General features: G+C 44.5%; 1 protein-coding gene across 1 annotated transcript in view; it reads right to left on the bottom strand.

Moving 5' to 3' along the window:
- Positions 1–18,660, bottom strand: part of CRYM (crystallin mu) — an 83,095-nt gene that overhangs the window by 17,422 nt on the left and 47,013 nt on the right. Inside the window, exons 4-5 of the mRNA XM_078665066.1 lie at positions 9,189–9,290; positions 6,448–6,631 (exon numbers count right to left, since the gene is read on the bottom strand). Of these exons, the coding sequence (XP_078521192.1) occupies positions 6,448–6,631; positions 9,189–9,290 (286 nt within the window). The remainder of the gene's footprint in view (positions 1–6,447; positions 6,632–9,188; positions 9,291–18,660) is intronic.

Here is an 18,660-nt window from a genome sequence, read left to right as displayed (position 1 = left end):
ATATATTAAGGGTTAAGGGTAAATATAAGGAATGAGGCTGGGGGAATGTAAGGGGAGAGTTTTAATCTTTATCAAGAGTATGCCCTCACCATGCATACATTTACAACAAAAAACGGTGTAAATGTATGCGTGGTAAAGGAATATTCGAGGTAAAGGTTAAGCGTGGAAAACGAATTCCGTTGTAACGCATGCGTGGTAAAGGCATGCGTTGCAACGGAATTCGTTGTAACGTCATACATTCCTAAAACAGTGTTTCGTGAAAAGCCAAATTGAATTTGTGAATGCAAACCATTATTCATTTTCACACCACAACCTGATTATTGACGCAAGCAATTTCTTTGATGACCTCTGCAGAAAGCGTACATGGTGGACAGATTTGCTACTCAAAAATGGTGACATTAGTGTGCATTATGCAGAGTGTGAAGATTTCCTAAACGTCCCCATATTTTTAGGTGATGTGGGAAGAACAAATTTACGTGCATGCTTTACATTAGTAGGGATCAGGCGTCATATTAGAAAATACACGAATTGTAGTCTAAATAGATTGCTTGTTCCTTCGAAATAGTTGGACAATTAAAGATAGGTTTTAAGACAGCAGTATAAAATGATTTATTTGATTTATTGTACACATGATGGAGCAAGGATTCAAGAAAACAAAACTTGCTATGAGCAATCTCTCATTAACAGAACTAATCAGTAAATATAATAAAGAAAACAAAATTAACATATGCACAACATTTACAATTGGGGGGAAAAGAGCTTTATGCATGCTTCATTATTGAAAAATAAAAGGCAACGCAACTAAACCCCACTTTAAACTGGAAATTGCATTTGCACATTTGCACATGTGCTAACCAGAATGACACCGCATACCTGGCATATGCTTGCCTGAATTTAAAGAGAGCTGTTGCTGCTAATGCTTTTGCTTAAAGAAAGAGAAAATAACATGGGATAGAGTAGAAGTGGGTGATGAACAGTGAAACTCACATATTTGAGAAATTAACATCTGTTTATGATTCCTAATTTAATAGTGTACGTTTGGGCCTTAAGTGGCATACAAGAGAAAAAGTTGGTGACGAAAATGGATGCGAGCTAGACGCGCGCAGTCTAATAGTGATGTGACCCTCTGGCCGTGTTACTGACAGGCTGCCAAGAGCCAAGGACTACTACCGAGTGAAAACTCTTCTCAACTGTGGAACGGTATTAAATGTGTTTTGATTTTTAACATTAAATGCAAGAGAATGGAAGTAAGACAAAATAATAAATGAGCTAAAGGGGATGGGGTTGTTAGACAAAAGAGTTCATAAAAAAGTGAGTATGTCAGCATGATGTGATGACAACTCCCCTGTCCCTGCCTAATCACAGTCCGAAATCCATCGATATTAGAAACTTTTGAGGATGGGACATGCAGAAATGAAGACTATAACTAGAGTGACTTAAATTATTAGTAATCATAATTGAGTCGACTTTGCTGAGAGAGAGAGAGGCGAGAGCTGTTGCTGATGAGAAGGAGAGAACAGACTGGGAAGATTCATACCTGAATGACAACCTGATTATATTGAAGATTCCAGAAGAATATCGAGGAGGGAGAGAGTGTAAGAGAGGGATGCGCCCTTGTGCGTCGGGTCTATAGAGAAGTTTAGTAAGTATTTCCCTGTCCAGAACCTGGCCTATAGTCTTTGTCTCCTGATTCTTAATGAGGGGACCTCCACCAGTCCTTTGGCCCGAGGGCTGAGTTTTTCCTGTTATCACCTTGGGTAATTATTATTCTGTCTTTAAATTTGTGTATCTTTTGCAAATGAATGATTTATTATACCTTTTGTCTCTTCAACTATCCACTCTTAAAGCATCTTCTTTTTAATACTTCTGTCAATGGAATATATTGCTAAATTAATTTTCTCTCCCATGAAAGTGATGGAGTTTGCACTGTGAATTTGTACTGATGAGCGTTCATTTAGGACTGAGATTTAGATAAAATTAATTGAATCTTACCCAGAGTCTGTGGTTATTTCGCTGAAATCTGCGTATTAGTTGGTTAATTGTTCATATCACCATCAATACTTAACTAATGGTCCATTGACCAAAGGAAGAGTGTTGATCTGTGAAGATTTGAATACAATTTCTACAGTGGGTCAACTAATTAAGATCAAAGTGAATTATAAAACTTGACCCCCAGCGAAACAGCCAGGAAACTGGATTGAGTATATGGGCCCTTTCGAATTTTTGTGGACTATGATTTGTTCATCCCTGGAATTCCGCTGGATAACACACACTACAAAATTATAGGCCTAAAACACCTAGCCAGACTAAAAAAAGCAGCAAATCTAACAAGCTACACGCAGCGGTACTGAATTATCAATGTGGGTACAGGCTTAAAAAATGATGAGAAGCGTTTAACTTCTTTCCTGTAAAAAAACTGTGTGAACATCCGTTCAATATCTCCTCGCTGAGATATTCTTATCTGGGGATTCAAAACAACAAACCTGCAGCCTTGTGTCTCCTGACATATCCATGGATTTACTTAGTGAGTTGCAAAACTCTTATATGGGAGCCTGCAATTCCTATATAAAAACCTGTCTCTAATTTCCTTAAAACAGGCAACTTGTGACGTCTCTGGTCACCTATAATAAAGAAATGATGTAGTTGCTCAACTGTAATAACTTACTAGAGTTCAGTTCTGAAATCATAATGGCTGCAGCCCAAGCCGGTAGTCAAAGTGAAAGGCAGGTCAAAAAGCATAATTAAAGCTGCATTTCAAAGTCTGAAAACGAAACCAGGCTTTTCCTTGTTCTGCTCTGTTTTTCTAGATGAATAGTGATGAGCAGAAATGAGATATTTATGATAACCTGTTTCATTTTTTGCACTTTTTAAATAACAATAGGAAAGATAGAATCTCTGAATGTTTCAAAAACATTCTGAGCTGCAGCATTTGTTTTTCAAAATCTGACAAGTATCAAACATATTCTAAAATCTATTTAAAACAAATGACTAACTACTTTTGGGTGTGTTTAATCTTGCACTAGAGTTTCTACTTTTATGCTTCATGTTTGTCAACATCCTATCTCTTTCATGTGACCAACACACCAAGGATTTAAGCAGTTTGTGGGAAGGGTGATGGTGTGACCATACAGTATAAGGAATAAAGTGTCCCTGGTGTACATGTTTAGGGTAATGTAAGCCACTCTGAATTACGTGGCCTTATAAAGGAACTCTGCCTTCAGCCTTGTTCTCTTACATAATAATGGAACTCCTCTGTGACTTGCAATATCTTTCTAATATACAGCTGGGGTACTTTAGCCCCTATTTAATGCACTGTAGGTGGTATATATTTTTTAAACAATGAGTTTGACACTCCAAAAGAAGTTCTAGCATTCACAACTACACACATTGCAATCTTAAGTGAAGATTTATAGATGTGAACCAGATACTCTGAACCAGTTGACAGCTTCCAGAGGATTTCACCACTTGTCAATCCACTTTGAATTCAGGCTCAAATTAATATAACCCAATGTTAAACATTTGTATTGGAGAATGTAGGAAAGTAGGATCTGCTTGTATGGTTACCCCCACTTTCTGCTTGGTTTAATGCTGCTTCAGACTAGTCTGACTGGGATCCCAGTTTCTGTGCTTTCTCCCCTCAATTGGTTTGGTAAGTACTTAGGTACATCACAGATTGGACACTGGTGTAACCGTATCAGTCCCTAGTATATGGTACTAAAGTACCCAGGGCATAGGTACACCAGAGGTCCCCCTTGGGCTGAAGCATGTATTGTGCCACCCATGGCAGACCACTCAATGTGTACCTACAGGCCTGCGATTGCAGCCTGTGTAAGCGGGTGCTAGCACCACTTACGAAACATATAGGTTTACCTATATCTGAGGCCACTGCACTTAAAACCTATAAGTCACCCCTTGAGCAGGCCTTTCAATCCTGAAGGCAGGGGGCTCGGTTCTAAGTGTGAAGGCATCCCTGCATGAGCAGGACACCCCTACAACCTACGGAGTCCATTCTCCCGAGTTGTGAGACAGATATATAATGTATAGAGGGGCACTGTGTCATTAAGCGATGACCATCTCGACACTGGCGGTAACAAATCCTATCATGTTTGGTATCGATCATGTTGGAATCATACCCCCACACTGTAAACAGTGTTGCACCGTAAATCTCCTTTGGGAGTTCCTTGGTGCTTCCAATACCAGTCTTCCAGACCCGGACAGCAAGCTAGGGCTACTGTCGGCCAGTGACATGTTTCTGCCCTCCTGCTCCTGAGCCAAGCTCAGGCATGGGAAGGCAGAACAATAGGTATCCTGTCACAGGGAGGTGCGACTACCTCCCAGACAGGGTTTAGTGTATTGGGGCAGGATGGGGTGCTTTCCAGCTCCACATAGTCTGCGTGCAGGGCACACTTGGTGCCCTCCATGCATTGTCAAGTCCAAACCAGTTCAGGGAGCTGTTGGCTCCCGGTCTGGTGTGAAAATGTATCCGCCCCCTTGTCCAGCCCCTCCTTAGGGAAGGATCCCTGAATCATCCCAACCCTTTCCTTTGGGTATTTAAGGGCTTACCTGTGGGTGGGTCCCGAGATTTGTTGTGGAACGAGATTCATTTCAGACACCACTTTATCTCCAACCGTCTGGGCACTCTGGACTTCGCTCTGGGCATCAAGGCTGCAACTGGGAAGACTCCTGCTGCTTCTGATGTCGTTGCCCTGCACGACTGCTGCAACATCTGTGCCTGTGCACCATACAGGAACCTACCTTTGCCTGTGGGCATCCAAGACACCCGAAGGAATCTCCCTAGAAGTGAAGGAGTCACTACCCCTGCATCTGGAGGCACCGTAAAGCTGACCGATCTGCTGATCCTCGGCTCCCATGGACTCCGAAAGGCTCAGCAACATAGCTTGTGGGCCTTCACATCCCTCACATCCTTCGCAGCCTGCCCTGTCCTCTCACCAAGTTTGCAGTCATTTTCCCTCGTCGGAGCCGCAGGAACCGAAGCCCTGTGCACCGCATCGACTTGCAGTTGCAAAGGCTTGTTTGCTTCCTTCCACCAAGATCTTCGGGCCCCAAGTAGCCCTAACCTCAATCATCTCTAGTGACCTAGAGCTTCATCCTCACCGCATCACTTGCACCGTGGTCCTGCATCTTTGGTGAGATTCTCTGGGTCCTCTTGCGACTCCAGTGCTTCTGTCCTGTGGGTCCTCTTGAGGGTCATCTTTGAATTCATTGGGTTCCTCTGATTGCTGGGGGCCTGCCCTGACTTCCCTACTTATGGTGAGTCTCCTGGACTTTGCTGGTCCCGACATTGTACCATATTCAACTTCCACGTTGGTTGCAGTTGCCAAGGCTTGTTGGTGCTCCCGCCGGATACTGACCCCTCAACTCTCAATATCCAACGTGGGACAGCTCATGTACGGTTTCTGGCCTACCACAGCTTTGCCTGGTCCACACAGCTGCAGTTTCAAAGTCACCGTCAGCTCTCCTGCAACACTCAACATCGGTGGGTATATGTCTTGCATGCCTCCTGGTTCCTCCTGAGTGGCATAGACTCTGTCCCCTCTGTTTGCAGGTTCCAGCACATCTTGAATCCACCTTTGGGTTCCACCGGAAACTTTCATCTTCTCGAGTAGCTGCATCTTTCTGAAGTCCTCCATTGGGTTCGACGGCGGTTTCCAACTCTACTTCACACCTATGCACCCGGCTTCCCTGGTGCAGGTATCCTGGTTCTTAAGGTATCCACAGGTGGGGTAGCTCTCCAATCTTCTGTCTTCCATGGGGTTCCTTCAGGGTCCGCTGGTAAGGGTTCTTATTTAAAATTGTAACCTCAACTTACCCATTGACCTGCATTGGTCCATGGTCGTGAACCCACTCTGCACACAGCCTCTCTGGAGCTCGTGGTTACTTACCTCAGGTGGTTCCTTGAGTCGTGGTTCACATACCACTACTTTAGTATACGGTTTGGTCTCCCCCTGGTGACCACTGTGTATTACGTGCTACTTACCTGTTTCTATTGAAAAGTATTGTGTGCATTGTGTATATCTCAAGCTATGAGAAATCTGTATGTGTTAGTGAGTGTCTTATAATAAATACATATTTTTATAAACACACTGTGTGGTTCTTTTTCACTTAATCTATATCTATAAGATTATGTTCTGCTTTACACTCCTTCTGGACTACGCCTGAAGGCTGCTCTCCACAGCTACCACTTAGATAGCTTTCTAAGGTTGTCTAAGACCAGTAAAATCACCGTAAGGGTTGTCTGGATTGGTGCAAGGTGCCCACTTACATAAGTGTACACCCTATACCAAGTCAGCTTCTCACAGAGAACATTTAAAAAATGAGTTTGTTTTTTCACCTATTCTTTACCACACAAGTGATACAATTCTACTGGCCTTCTCTCCTAAACAAAACAATGAACATAACATACAAAATTAAAAGTATTGGACTTACCATTTACATGTGCACCTGGTTTTACCCATTCTCCAAATAAAACCGGTTTTGTTGCCATAGTAACTGTGATAATGACATCAGCTCCAGTTACAGCTTCTTTGGCAGAATCACAGACCACTATATCTCCCTTCATGCTTTTGGCAAACAGCTCAGCGTTCTTTCTGCTGCGACTCCATATTCTTACCTTTAACACAGGACATAAGACATCATCACTATAGGGCAGCAAAGACCCATTATCTGAATTGTGTATATTCAAGGACTTCACCTGGAATAGCAGAAGATCTTGATACACAATTTACATATGATAATAAAACACCTTCACTACACCCTGCATTTGAATGCTTAGGGAGCTAAATGCATTAAGCTCCTGCCACAGTCACTACCAACCAGTGTGTTGATAGAGTGGCGGGGAGGGGGACTTTGTATGAGGGGGAGACAGACAGGCGAGACGAATAAAAAATAAAAAAACACTTACCTGCCACATAACGCCCCTCTCTTCTCCAGGTCCAAGCTTCCAAAGTACACTGTTACTAATGCTGACACTGCTTCCATGTTGTTGAAAGGAGCGTCGGGATTGGCATGAGCGCCAATGATTTGCGCTCCCCGTTAGACTGGCATCTTGTGCTTGCTCCCTTCATCCCGGCAACGCAGCTCGGGTTGGAGAGTGCTTCAGTGCGCATGACGGTTTGGCCGGCCTGAGACAGCCAGACAAACCATCATGCACACTGAGTGGCAGTGCAACCACTCCTCCACCAAACTATCACCACCCTGGCCCCACCCACAAGCCTTGGCACTGAAAGAAAAAATGAAACGATAATAAACAAGCGTTTATTATCATTCTATATTTCACTTTTTGGCTGCTTGCGGGTGGGGCGACACTCCTCCGCCATAGCGGAGGACCCGCTGCTGGCTATAGTCATTTTCAACACCTGCAACTTATTGAGGTTTTCTTTAGATGTCCCCATCAGGAAAGCACTAGTGTAATCAATTGTTATGCTGATACAGTTCTCGCAAAGGCAGATCAGCCTGTCTGGGAGAGAATCCTTTCTGGGAGAAAAGCTCATGCAATAGCTTGGATAGTAACAGGATGACTTGGTGACAATGTTTATCTGATTACTACTCTGGGTACTAGCAAAATGCACCACCAAGGTTTTATTCACATTTTAGTGAACGGAATATCCGTTTTCCCTGTCCAAAATCAGTGATAGCAGAGATTCTGGGTTATTGACTATGGGTCATTGACCAATGATTAGTACCAGCAATTGGAAACTTGGGTTTGGTGGCATCTGTGCCCAACCGGTGTAAGCTCATGCACTCCGAGGCGATTAGAATCGTATCAGCAACTCTCTGACAGCCAGCTATAGTATTGTAAGAGAGGTCAGACCCAACCTGAGTGTCATGTGCATAAATCTGGATCTGATCCCCATGTTAAGGAACATTTGGTAGAGAGTCTGAATGTCAATATCAAAGAACAGCAGCAAAAAATATACACCCTAGGGAACCCACCATTGCACAATAATGGTTTTCACAGGCTCCTGGCTAAATGTTAGTCTAGTTTTCTGATTTCATAAGCAGGATTTTAAGCAGGTTGGTCTCACCTACCCATCACTTTCGCATGCAAATCTATCGGTTGGGTGGTCAAGGGTGTCCCAAGAGTTCACAATTCTCAAAATGATGGACTGTACATCTATCAGTGTGATTGCTACTCCTCTATTGGGATGGATATCTGACAGCGTATTGCCAAGGATGTTGTTTAGTGCCACATTTTCCCAGCAGTCTTCTGAAGTATCTTTAGTAACAAAGGAATATATGCGAATAGGCAATAAATGTTGGTGTTTATTATGTTAATTCCTATTTTTTGCAATGGACTTACAATACCCTACTCCCGCCGCCGCTCCATCTTCTCTCCCATTCACTTTCTACTTCTTGTGTATTGTGGGAGCAGCTTTACCATTCTGTGTCCTTTTCTATCAATATACTCTCTTCAATGCTCTCTTCAATGAAGGGTAGTATGGGACTTTATATGTAATGCTTTTTCACCCCTGGGGCAAACTAAATGTATGGCTGTCGATGAGGAAATACAGATTAACATGTAACATGGAGGCACCTATGTATCTATAAACATCAACCCCAACTATACTGCACTAATTGGAAGTGGGTGAACTACTATAGCCTACTATACCCTAGAGGGCAGAATGTTCTAATTTGTAAAAAAATAAAAAGGACCCCCGGAGCCCCAGGGGGTTGAAATTACCTTGGGCTCCGTTAGGCCTTTGTTCACAGTTGTTGCCTTGAACAAACATTGGAATGTTGATCCTACTGCCTTTTACCAGCCATTAGAAGCCCACAGGACTCCATTGTCTTCAATAGAGCACTCAACATTACAATGTTCTAATTGCGAATTGATGCTATTGGTAGCTCCTGTGCAAGGCTTAAACTGGCACTGCCTACCCCAAGCAATGCACAAGATGTCCATGGAATCCTGCTAAGGATCAGAGATGCCTGCGCTGGGACGCTCTCGGGCAGTCATGCGCTTTACAAATCTAATTTCATCGATGCCAAAGTGCTAATTAACATAAACAACAGTATGCATTTCTTTCCCAGAGTAGGGTATACGTGCATTGTGGAAAAGTGGCATGTATTATACCGAGTACATTTATGTGGCTTTGCCAAGTAAATCTTATCACAAAAAGATTTAATCTAGTATAATTTCCCATTTTCTGCCCACCAATGACACATACCTCTTTGAATGTAAACATTTCTGTAAAGGCCTCATAATGACTACGTGCCTGAGCGCCTGACCCTAAAATACAGAGTACTTCTGACAAAGGTGGCTTCAGTAGCTGTAAGAAAAGGGAGACAATGTTAGAAATTAGCATTATTGTTGACCATCCTAAATGTGATCGTGTTTTACAGAAATACATAAACATTGAACAACTTTTATAAAACTCTTCTGTTCACAGGTTTTGATATTTCTTGCACTGCGACTCCTGGAAATGGAGAAACAAGTGGTACTTGGACTGCCTCCATTTATCTGTTTCATCAAGATCAACAACCTTGAAGGCACCAAGTGTTACGGCCGGTTAAAGTACAGAATGGTGCATTATGGATAGTAAAACAGTGATACTCGCCACCCTTGAATAATGGCCACAGACTAGTCTTGTGTAGAGCTGCAGGAAATTGGGTTACTGGTTAAGGGGGAGTGAAACCTAAGTCAAGTAGCAATCACAATTCTTGTCAGAGTGAAACACAAGCAATCCCCAAATTAAACTGTGCTCGACCCTATGGTGGCTTGGCACAAAAGCATTCAGGCATAGCTTAGAGACAATGTGTAAAGTATTTATGCAACACTTCAAACAGTACTAAAGTAAAAACAACACAAGAAAAATCCCACACCAATTTTGGAGTTATTCAACTTTAACGAGAGGACTGAGTGGAGGTAAGTAAGTACCAAGATTGAAACATTAAATACACAGATGCCTTTAACCCCTCCCATGCTGGTGACGAACCCCAGCCGTCACGCCCCGCGGTGGGCGTGTGTGGGTGACGGCTGGGGTTCGTCACGGCCCCGCCCTGTTCTTTTGTTTACCGCACAGCGGAAAAATCGCGGCCGCAGCGAAGGGGTTAAAGTCCAAAAATTATTTAGTACATCTCTTTTTTTGCAGTCTTATAGCAAAAACTCAACACTAAGGTATTGTAGCACTTTAAATGAGCACCCATTACATTGTATAAGGTCACAGGAGGTCAGCTGGAGCCTCAGTTCCTGAATTGCGGCTCCAGCTGAGAAGAAGGGGGCATTGAGAAGGTAATGCCACGCTGGCATATTTTATGCTGTCAAAATTAAGTCTTCTTATAAATTAGGACATCAAATGAACAAGAGCCTAAAACCTTCAGAATGAGTCTGTGCTGGCCATCTTTATGCTGGATACACCAGATTCACAATACTTCAAGGTTCTTATATGCCCATTCTATTTTCATTGTCACCTTTTAGTTCTCCTTCTTTGTTTGGCCTGTCCGGGTTTTTCCCTTTGAAACTGTGGTCACCCTAGACGTTTTGCTAAGCTACTGGATAGTATGCATTGCAGTCTACTCTAACTCAAACATGGAATAGATTGAGCACGTTATGGGCCTAATATATATCATTCAGTGCTTGATTTGCAAAACAATAGGTGTCACTGCTCTCGCCAGGAGTGCACTGCAGCTTGCACCACACATTGCCCCTGCCAGCGCTGCCAAAGATAGTAAAAACATAACTACTAACCATCACACCCCTACAAGTGTGACAATTCGGACTATTCCAGGCCCCAACAGCTATAAGAATGGGTGGGGCGGTAGGTAATAGTAATTTTTAATGTATACTGAATGAATAATTAACTGCGGTTGTGGTCATCTCTAAATTAGCCAAACAGCCCCACCTTGTGACAGACTGTCACAAGTGCCCGTGTTGAAAATTAAGTGCTGGTGCCGAGCACTGGAGACCACCGGCTCACATTAAGAACTGATAGCACGGTGATAGTCTCATTGTTTCTCTTTATTTATTTTCAACAGGGGACTCAGAGTGTCATTCGTCGTAGAGTCTTCCCACGGGACGTGCACTGGAGCTAGGCCTTCAGTCTCTGTTGTGAAGGAGACCCCGCGTCCTCCGCAATCTCCACACTCTGTTGCACCACCAGCCTCCAGCATGTGCGCTTGTGACATCAGAGTTTTGTGTATGTGCTGGGTGGCCACAAGGATTAGAGACAACCCTAGAAAGACTCCATTACTCTTGACGATACTTTGAGAAAAGCCATCTTTTAAATCAAAATTAGAGACGGCCAACATGTCTGTGTTGAACTAAAACTGAACAGAGGAGAGTACCATATGAAAGAAGCAAGCACCAAGAATGAGCCTCCTCCCAAGCTATACTGTTGGAAATGGGGAACAAGAATTAACTAAAGGTCTGCAGAGAGCAGTCTGTGTGCCAAGGCATACCCACTAATGTGCTCATCGAGAAAGAATGGTTTATTGCACAAGGTTTTTAAGGGCAGCATGGCAAAACAGCTGCCCCTAACATTATTTTGGCTGCCAGGTTTTGAATCAGCAGTATCAGTTTAACACGTGGTTTGGGTAAAGTAAGACAAAGTAAAATGCAATAATTTCAGTATGTTTCAGCGGAGGAGGATACTGACAATTTCCTAACTTCACTAGCAAGAAATGGAAGTCCAGGTTTTTGATTTTTCAGATGTAAGAAAGAAGCAGAACTCACTGTGTTAAGTTGGGGCCTAAAACTCCAGTCGCAGTCAGATTTCGCAGCATCTTCTGAACTGTAGCCTGGGGATTATGAACATTGTCCATATCTAATGACCAACATTCTGGTGACCAATACCATATTCATCCTGCACTATCCGCAACTCCATTGTATCCATTTTGGGCCTCACCCAGTGTGCCCCATCCACCCCAGATCTCACTCCTGCATTGGCAGAACTATAACCCCTGCCGTCCTTCCGTGGCAGACGGGGAATGGTCTAGGTGTCATTGGTTTCCATGAAGAAAAGGAATCTGTGGGGGTGGATGAGTCCGGCCAATGGCCTAACACAGACATTAGTAGGTCAGGGAGACTAAACAGAGCCTTGTGGCACCCCACTCAGTTGCAATCTGGAGTGAGATGTAAAGGTAGATGAGACACTCCTTTGGAGATGAGGAAAGATCTAAGCCAGTTAAGAGCCCCATCATTCATGCCTGCCTCCTGAAGCACGCTATGGTAGAAATGGTCGAGACGTGTCAAACGCTGCTGGTAGGACAGGTAAAATAACCGCATTGCCGTGCCACCGACAGGCGTTTGATAGTGACCATGCAGGACAACCACCATTAGAGGCTGTACTTTGTTGTGGGCCGAATTCTTGCTGCACAATCTTCCAAGATCTCTTTTGTGTCCAAAAAAGGTTGTTAATTGAGTCGCAAAGTGCGATTCCTTGAACTTTGCTGCCATATAGAGCAGTGAAACTGGCCTGCATCTAGCCCGCTGTGAGGGTCCCACTCCTGGCTTTGTAAAGAGTGTCATGGTCTCTGCTTACTTCAGCTGGGGGGTCCTGACCTTGTCTCACAGACTGATAGAGAATGAAGCATCGTGGTACAACAGGGGTGCCATGGTCTATGAAGTATGCGAGGAAAATGGGGCCCTTTCTCCACGTCTGGGTAGTAAAATGCAGCCATAATCAGCCTGCTGTGGATTGGGAGCCCATGGAGGGACATCGAAGAGGGTGGTAAGCAGCAGGCCATGTAAGAGCCAGGTGGCATGATTTTCCACTGCGTCAAATTTGACCTAATTAATTTGACGGAGAACTTAGCCAGACAATTTGGGACACTTGTTGCCCGGGGACCAGAATGTTTCAGTCTGCCAAAAAATATAGCAGTGCTCACAGTCAAAGTGCCAGAGGGCTGCACAATGCCCCCTATTATATTATGACCCTCTAGGCCTAAGCAGAGCATTCATTTTTACGGAGGAGTCTTTCAATGCTAGGTCAGCAGCTAGCAGCAAGCTTATCGATGCATAGGGAAAAGGCATTTCGATCAGAATTTTACTCTCTCGTGAGAAATGCCATTCCCTGTTTCATGATAACTTCCAGAGCAGAGGAAGAAACAATTTCATTTACCCAATTCTACATCGCTAAAAATCATCAACAATATCCATTCCAGAATGTTGCCTCCTTTGATGACGTCTGCTGTGTATATAAAACCTACCGTGACACCATTCACCTGATGGTCCCTTTAACATCTAGATCGAAGAAAGATAGATTAACTGTGATAGCCCTTCTATTTCCTGCTGTGGTATTGCCACCACTTTCTGTCACGTTCAATGTGACGTCAATGTACGCCTTGCATAAGAAGCGTGACAGTGATAGCCCTTCTATTTCCTGCTGTGGTATTGCCACCACTTTCTCTCACGTTCAATGTGACGTCAATGTACGTATTGCGTAAGAAGCATGCCTAAATGTCCGAAAACCACCTTAATGGGCACTTAAGGCATTTTTCCAACCCTAGGTATGCGCTGATGTACACAATGTATACCTTTGTAAAGAACTTCCAAACTGTTTACAGTCTAATAACTGTTACTTCTCCAGTATTAGGGTGTCTTTCATAGATTCACATGCTTGAATATTCCCCGTCGTCGGAGTGGGAGTCCCACGGTAAATAAAATAGCAATAACATACTAATAATATGTATATGTAAAACATAACAGATGAAATACACATTAGAAAACAGGCAGTAAATGCCTAGACAAAATTCCTCATAGGAATACATGAATAGAGAAAAAACACTTGTAGCCTATTCCTGTCATTATGTTGGTCCAAATTGTAGCCAATCAGGCTCCAGCAGCCCTCCAGAACCTTCTCCTCAGAGCTCAGCACCAGAGATTTTCTACCGCACGTCGTGTGAAGGGAGTCTCCCTGAGCTGTGCTCAGTTTTCTTCAATTTTCTTCATTTTTCTTCAATTCTTTCTTCATAATATCACAGTTTTGTAATGTCTTCTTACATGAAGTCTACCTTCAGACCCTGCGTCACTTGTGGGAAGCTGAGACCTTTTCCTGTGAACCCTCATGAAGAGTATATGGACCACCACTCTGCCTGTCTCTGACATGGTAGGTGGAGAAGGGGTTGTTCTTGTGCTTAGACTATACCCCCCTTCTGATGTGGGAGGATTTTTTTGTTTGTCCTGCACATTAAGGTTTTAGTGATGCTTCTCCTCTACTTCACCAGCTGAAGTAACATCACAATTAAGGGGTCTCTGGCTTTCTTTGAATCTGTGCCTCCCACATCTACGCCCACGAGATTTACTCTCAGGCGTCTAGACTCACTCTGCGATAACTTTTCTACGTGAAAATGTGCCAGCTTGTCGACGATACGGTCGATGTACTCTCTGACGACAATCTCTGCCGTCACTGGTGCTCTGCAACGACAATGCCTCCAGGCATTCGTCGACGACAGTGAGGACAGTGCCCTCTTGTCGACTGAAGGCTCGTCGACCACTGGGAGTTTTGTCGATGGAAAATTTTCTTTGACAGTTGGTCTCGTCGACGGTAGGCTTGTCAACGGTAGGCTCGCTCGTCGACGGTAGGCTCGCTCGTCGACGGTAGGCTCGTCGACGGTAGGCTCGTCGACGGTGGGCTCGTCGACGGTGGGCTCGTCGACGGTGGGCTCGTCGACGGTGGGCTCCGTAGATGGTGAGCTCCGTAGACGGTGAGCTCCGTAGATGGTGAGCTCCGTAGCCGGTGAGCTCCGTAGGCGGTGAGCTCCGTAGGCAGTGAGCTCCGTAGGCAGTGAGCTCCATAGACAGTGAGCTCCGTAGACAGTGAGCTCTGTCGACAGTGAGCTCCGTCGACAGTGAGCTCCGTCGACAGTGAGCTCCGTCGACAGTGAGCTCCGTCGACAATGAGCGCCGTAGACAGTAAGCTCCATAGACAGTGAGCTCCGTAGACAGTGAGCTCCGTAGACAGTGAGCTCTGCAGACGGTGAGCTTCGTCAACATTCAGCTTCGACGCCAGTTGACTTCGTTGACGGACCCTGTCAACTGTTGGATTCGTCGACGGTTGAGCCCGTTGACAGTTGGTTTCACACACTGTTGATTTTTATGCACAGTGCTTTTGTGGACGATTTATTTCGTCGACGGCAGCTTTCCGCTACATGCACGTGAGGGCGTGAAGGCTTTTTTCTTCCGCCATTATTCTTCTTGGACAGCACATAGCCGTATGAGCATGTTTTTTCTTCAGATCAGAATTATGTATTTCTGACAGCAAGGCTGCCACGGCCTGTACCATGGCTGGATTACGTCTTCTCTTACAACTGGAGTTCTATTGCATTCACCTTTGGTGAATATTGGAGGTTTTTCCCCTCCTTATGAAGAGAGCGGCGAATCGTTTTCCCCTTTCCCCTCATCCTGGGGAAACCACAGAAACAAGTTCGTTCAGTTCCTATCATAGACTTTATTTAGAAAGAAGGTGTTAAACTCATGCAGAGGCCAAACTCTGTGCCGGCGTTTTTTCCACGCCTCGTCAAGAAATGTGAAGCTCCCCACTATTCACCTGTTTTTCTAATCTCTCAGCCTACCCTGACTCAGTCATTACTCAGGCGGCACAGCGATTATCTTGCAAGCCAGTTGGGCAGGTATGCCGCCAGATGTCCTCTTGACATGTTGGCGCTAGTAGAACTTATTCCAGAATCCTCCAAACCTCACGCTTTGAAGATCCTACAGGAGGGAGAGAGAGAGAGAAGTGCATCAGAAATGATACACTGTGCAGTGGACATTGCGTGTACAGGTTTTCGACAGCTCGCAATAGGGGCAGTCTGGCAAAGACAATTTTTGCTTCAATGCTACGTCTTTTGCAAGGAGGTTCAGACTTCAATACTCCGAGGCAACTCTTCTAAGAAACAATGGATTACCTTGAACCTACCTTTATTCCCTCCACAAATGTCGGAGGTCTAATATCTCACTTTCATTCCAATTGGTCAAAGGTGACAGAGGACCGTTGGGTTTTTAAACGTCATGCCCAAGGGCACACTCTAGAATGTGTCAAATGTTCTCTTTCTACACCTCCAAAGGCACCTCCACCTTCTCATCTACGGTAGTCGTTTGCACAGGTGTCTATATGGATACAAACAGGGACCATCGGAGTGGTTCCGAATATGCGACAGCGTTAGGGTTTACTCTCAGTTCCTCATCAACAAGCAAATGAGGAAAGTAGCGCATGATTTTAGATCTTTGCGCAAACTTTACAAATGTTGTCCCTCAAAGTCCTAAAGTTCTTATGCCAGAACGACTTTATAACTACTCGCAACCTCCAGGATGTCTATTTTCATGTGCCAATCCTTCCTAAGCACAGGAAGTGGCTACGCTTTACAATAGGTACAACAAATTTTCAATTAAAGTCCTACCTTTTGGACTTAGGTCCGCTTCACGTGTCTTTACGTAGATCCTGGCACCAGTGGCAGCCTATCTACGTCTGCAAGGCATACAAATTTATCATTACTTAGACAACTGTATAATAAGGGTTCGCTCTTATTTACAAGCAGTCCAGCACACCCAGACTTGTCATTCGCTGTTTCAAAACCTGGCTTTCAATAAATCATGACAAGTCCCAACTAGTACTAGCTCCGATATGAACGTTTCTCTGAGCATCAATCAATACAAACCTAGCAAAGGTGTTTGTCTCACACGAACGACGTGCCTCCACTTCCCACTTGGTGGTTCTTCTACGTACAAAAAAAAAAAAAGTCAGTTTCAGTAGATCCTCAAGGTCATTCCTGGCCACGGCCTCCACCTGCATCCTGTTTGTTCCCAACTACAGATTACACATGAGAAAATTGCTAGAGGAGCTAGACAAGCAGTGGTTGCAGGTCTCCAGTTCATTCGAAGATCTCATTCGAATCAATCCTCGGATGCAGGAGGCCTTTTGTTTGGTGGGTCCAAGAAAGAAATTTGTAGAAGGGGTGTGCGTTTCCTTCATGAAGTGCCAAATTACACAATCACCACAGATGCATCCGTCGAGGGTTGGGGAGCCTATCTTCAAGGGCTGAAGGTCAGCGGGAAATGGAACCCTCAACAAAAGGCTTGGCACATCAATCTGCTAGAGCTAGGTGCCATCTTCTTAGCCCTCAAATCCTTTCGTGCAATCATTCAAGGGGCCACAGTATTGGTTCGCTCAGACAATACTTCAAGTATGCATTACTTAAACAAACAGGGAAGAACGAGGTCGGTTCTTCTATCACAGAAAGCCCCCGTGAGTAGCAAATGTGCTGGCGGACACCCTCTGCAGGTCAACAGGTGTCCAACCACGAATAGGAACTGCATCAGCCAACGGCGGATCGAATCTTCCAGCAGTGGGGTCATCCCGTTCTGGACCTCTTTGCGACTAAAAATAACAGCAAATGCCTGTTTCTTTGCAAGCTGGCATCCCCACAAGAACTCGCAGGGAAAGGCGTTTTCGATAAACTGGTCTCAAATATATGCTTACGCCTTTCCTCAGAGTGCGATCCAATACAGTTTCCACCAATACCGGATCTCCTCTCCATTCAGAATGGTCAAATTTGCCATCCGGATTCGGCTTCTCTAAAATTAGCAGCTTGGCGCCTGAGCACCTTTAATTAGCTCATCTGACTATCTCGGCGGATAGTAGGGAGTTAACTGGCTTACGCGAGAGCACCTACAAAAATAAGACATACAGACTTTAATCGAAAAAAATCTGCATTTGGTGTTAATCTGCTGTGGTTCACCCATTTCATGCAACGCCGGACCAGATATTACCTTTTTTCTTGCACTTGGCGAGATCAGGCTTATCTCATGCAACGTTGAAGGTCTTTTTGGCAGCCATTTCAAAGTAACGTGAGGATGGGTCCACCTCTCTTTCTTCTTCAAGAATACTACAGTTCTTTAAGGCACTATTCAGAATGTTTCCTCCTGTACGTCGTCCGCTTCCATCATGGTATTTTAATGTAGTATTAGCGCAGCTCATGCGCCACCCATTTGAGCCACTTTTCAGGGTGTATTTCAAATTCCTAATATGGAACGTTTCTCTTTTGCTAGCATTAACTTCATCTAGAAGAGTCAGTGATGTGCAAGCCTTCACCGTCAATTCACCTTTCTTACAATTCACGTCCAATTCTGTGGTGCTACGTACAAACCCAAGGTTTATGCCTAAGGTGCCTTCGGATTTTCACCTGAATGAACCAGTCATCTTAAAGACGTTTTTTCCTAATCCGCAATTCCCTGCGGAGAGGGCCTTACATACCCTTGACATCAGAAGATGTTTTAAAATTCTATTTGCAATGGACCTCTGTCATTCTCAAATCCAATCAACTGTTTATTGCCTATGGAAAGATAAGGCAAGGACAAGCAGTGTCTAAACAAACCATAGCTAGATGATTTCTGCAGCTGCTGACTTTTGCCATCTTCATAACCTATGGACGTTTCCACAAAGGGCGTCCATTTCCCAAACCTACAATTGCTCGTTGGGTTTTCCTCGGCCATCGCTTTCGGCCATCAACAGGCAGGCGCGCCTCTACAATCTTCGGTAAGGGCCCATTCTACCAGGGCGATGTCGTCTTCAACTGCCCTGTTTGCCGGGTGCCGAGCATCAGATCTGCAGGGCAGCCACCTGGTCAAGCAGGCACACGTTTACGAAACACTACTGCCTGGTGCCATCAACGCAGCAGACACTGCAGTGGGACAGGCTGTGCTTC

This window comes from Lissotriton helveticus, chromosome 10 (genome assembly GCF_964261635.1).
Source record: "Lissotriton helveticus chromosome 10, aLisHel1.1, whole genome shotgun sequence".
Lineage (NCBI taxonomy): Eukaryota > Metazoa > Chordata > Amphibia > Caudata > Salamandridae > Lissotriton > Lissotriton helveticus.
Note: the sequence above shows the minus strand (reverse complement) of the source record. Positions and strands in the feature narration are given on the sequence as shown.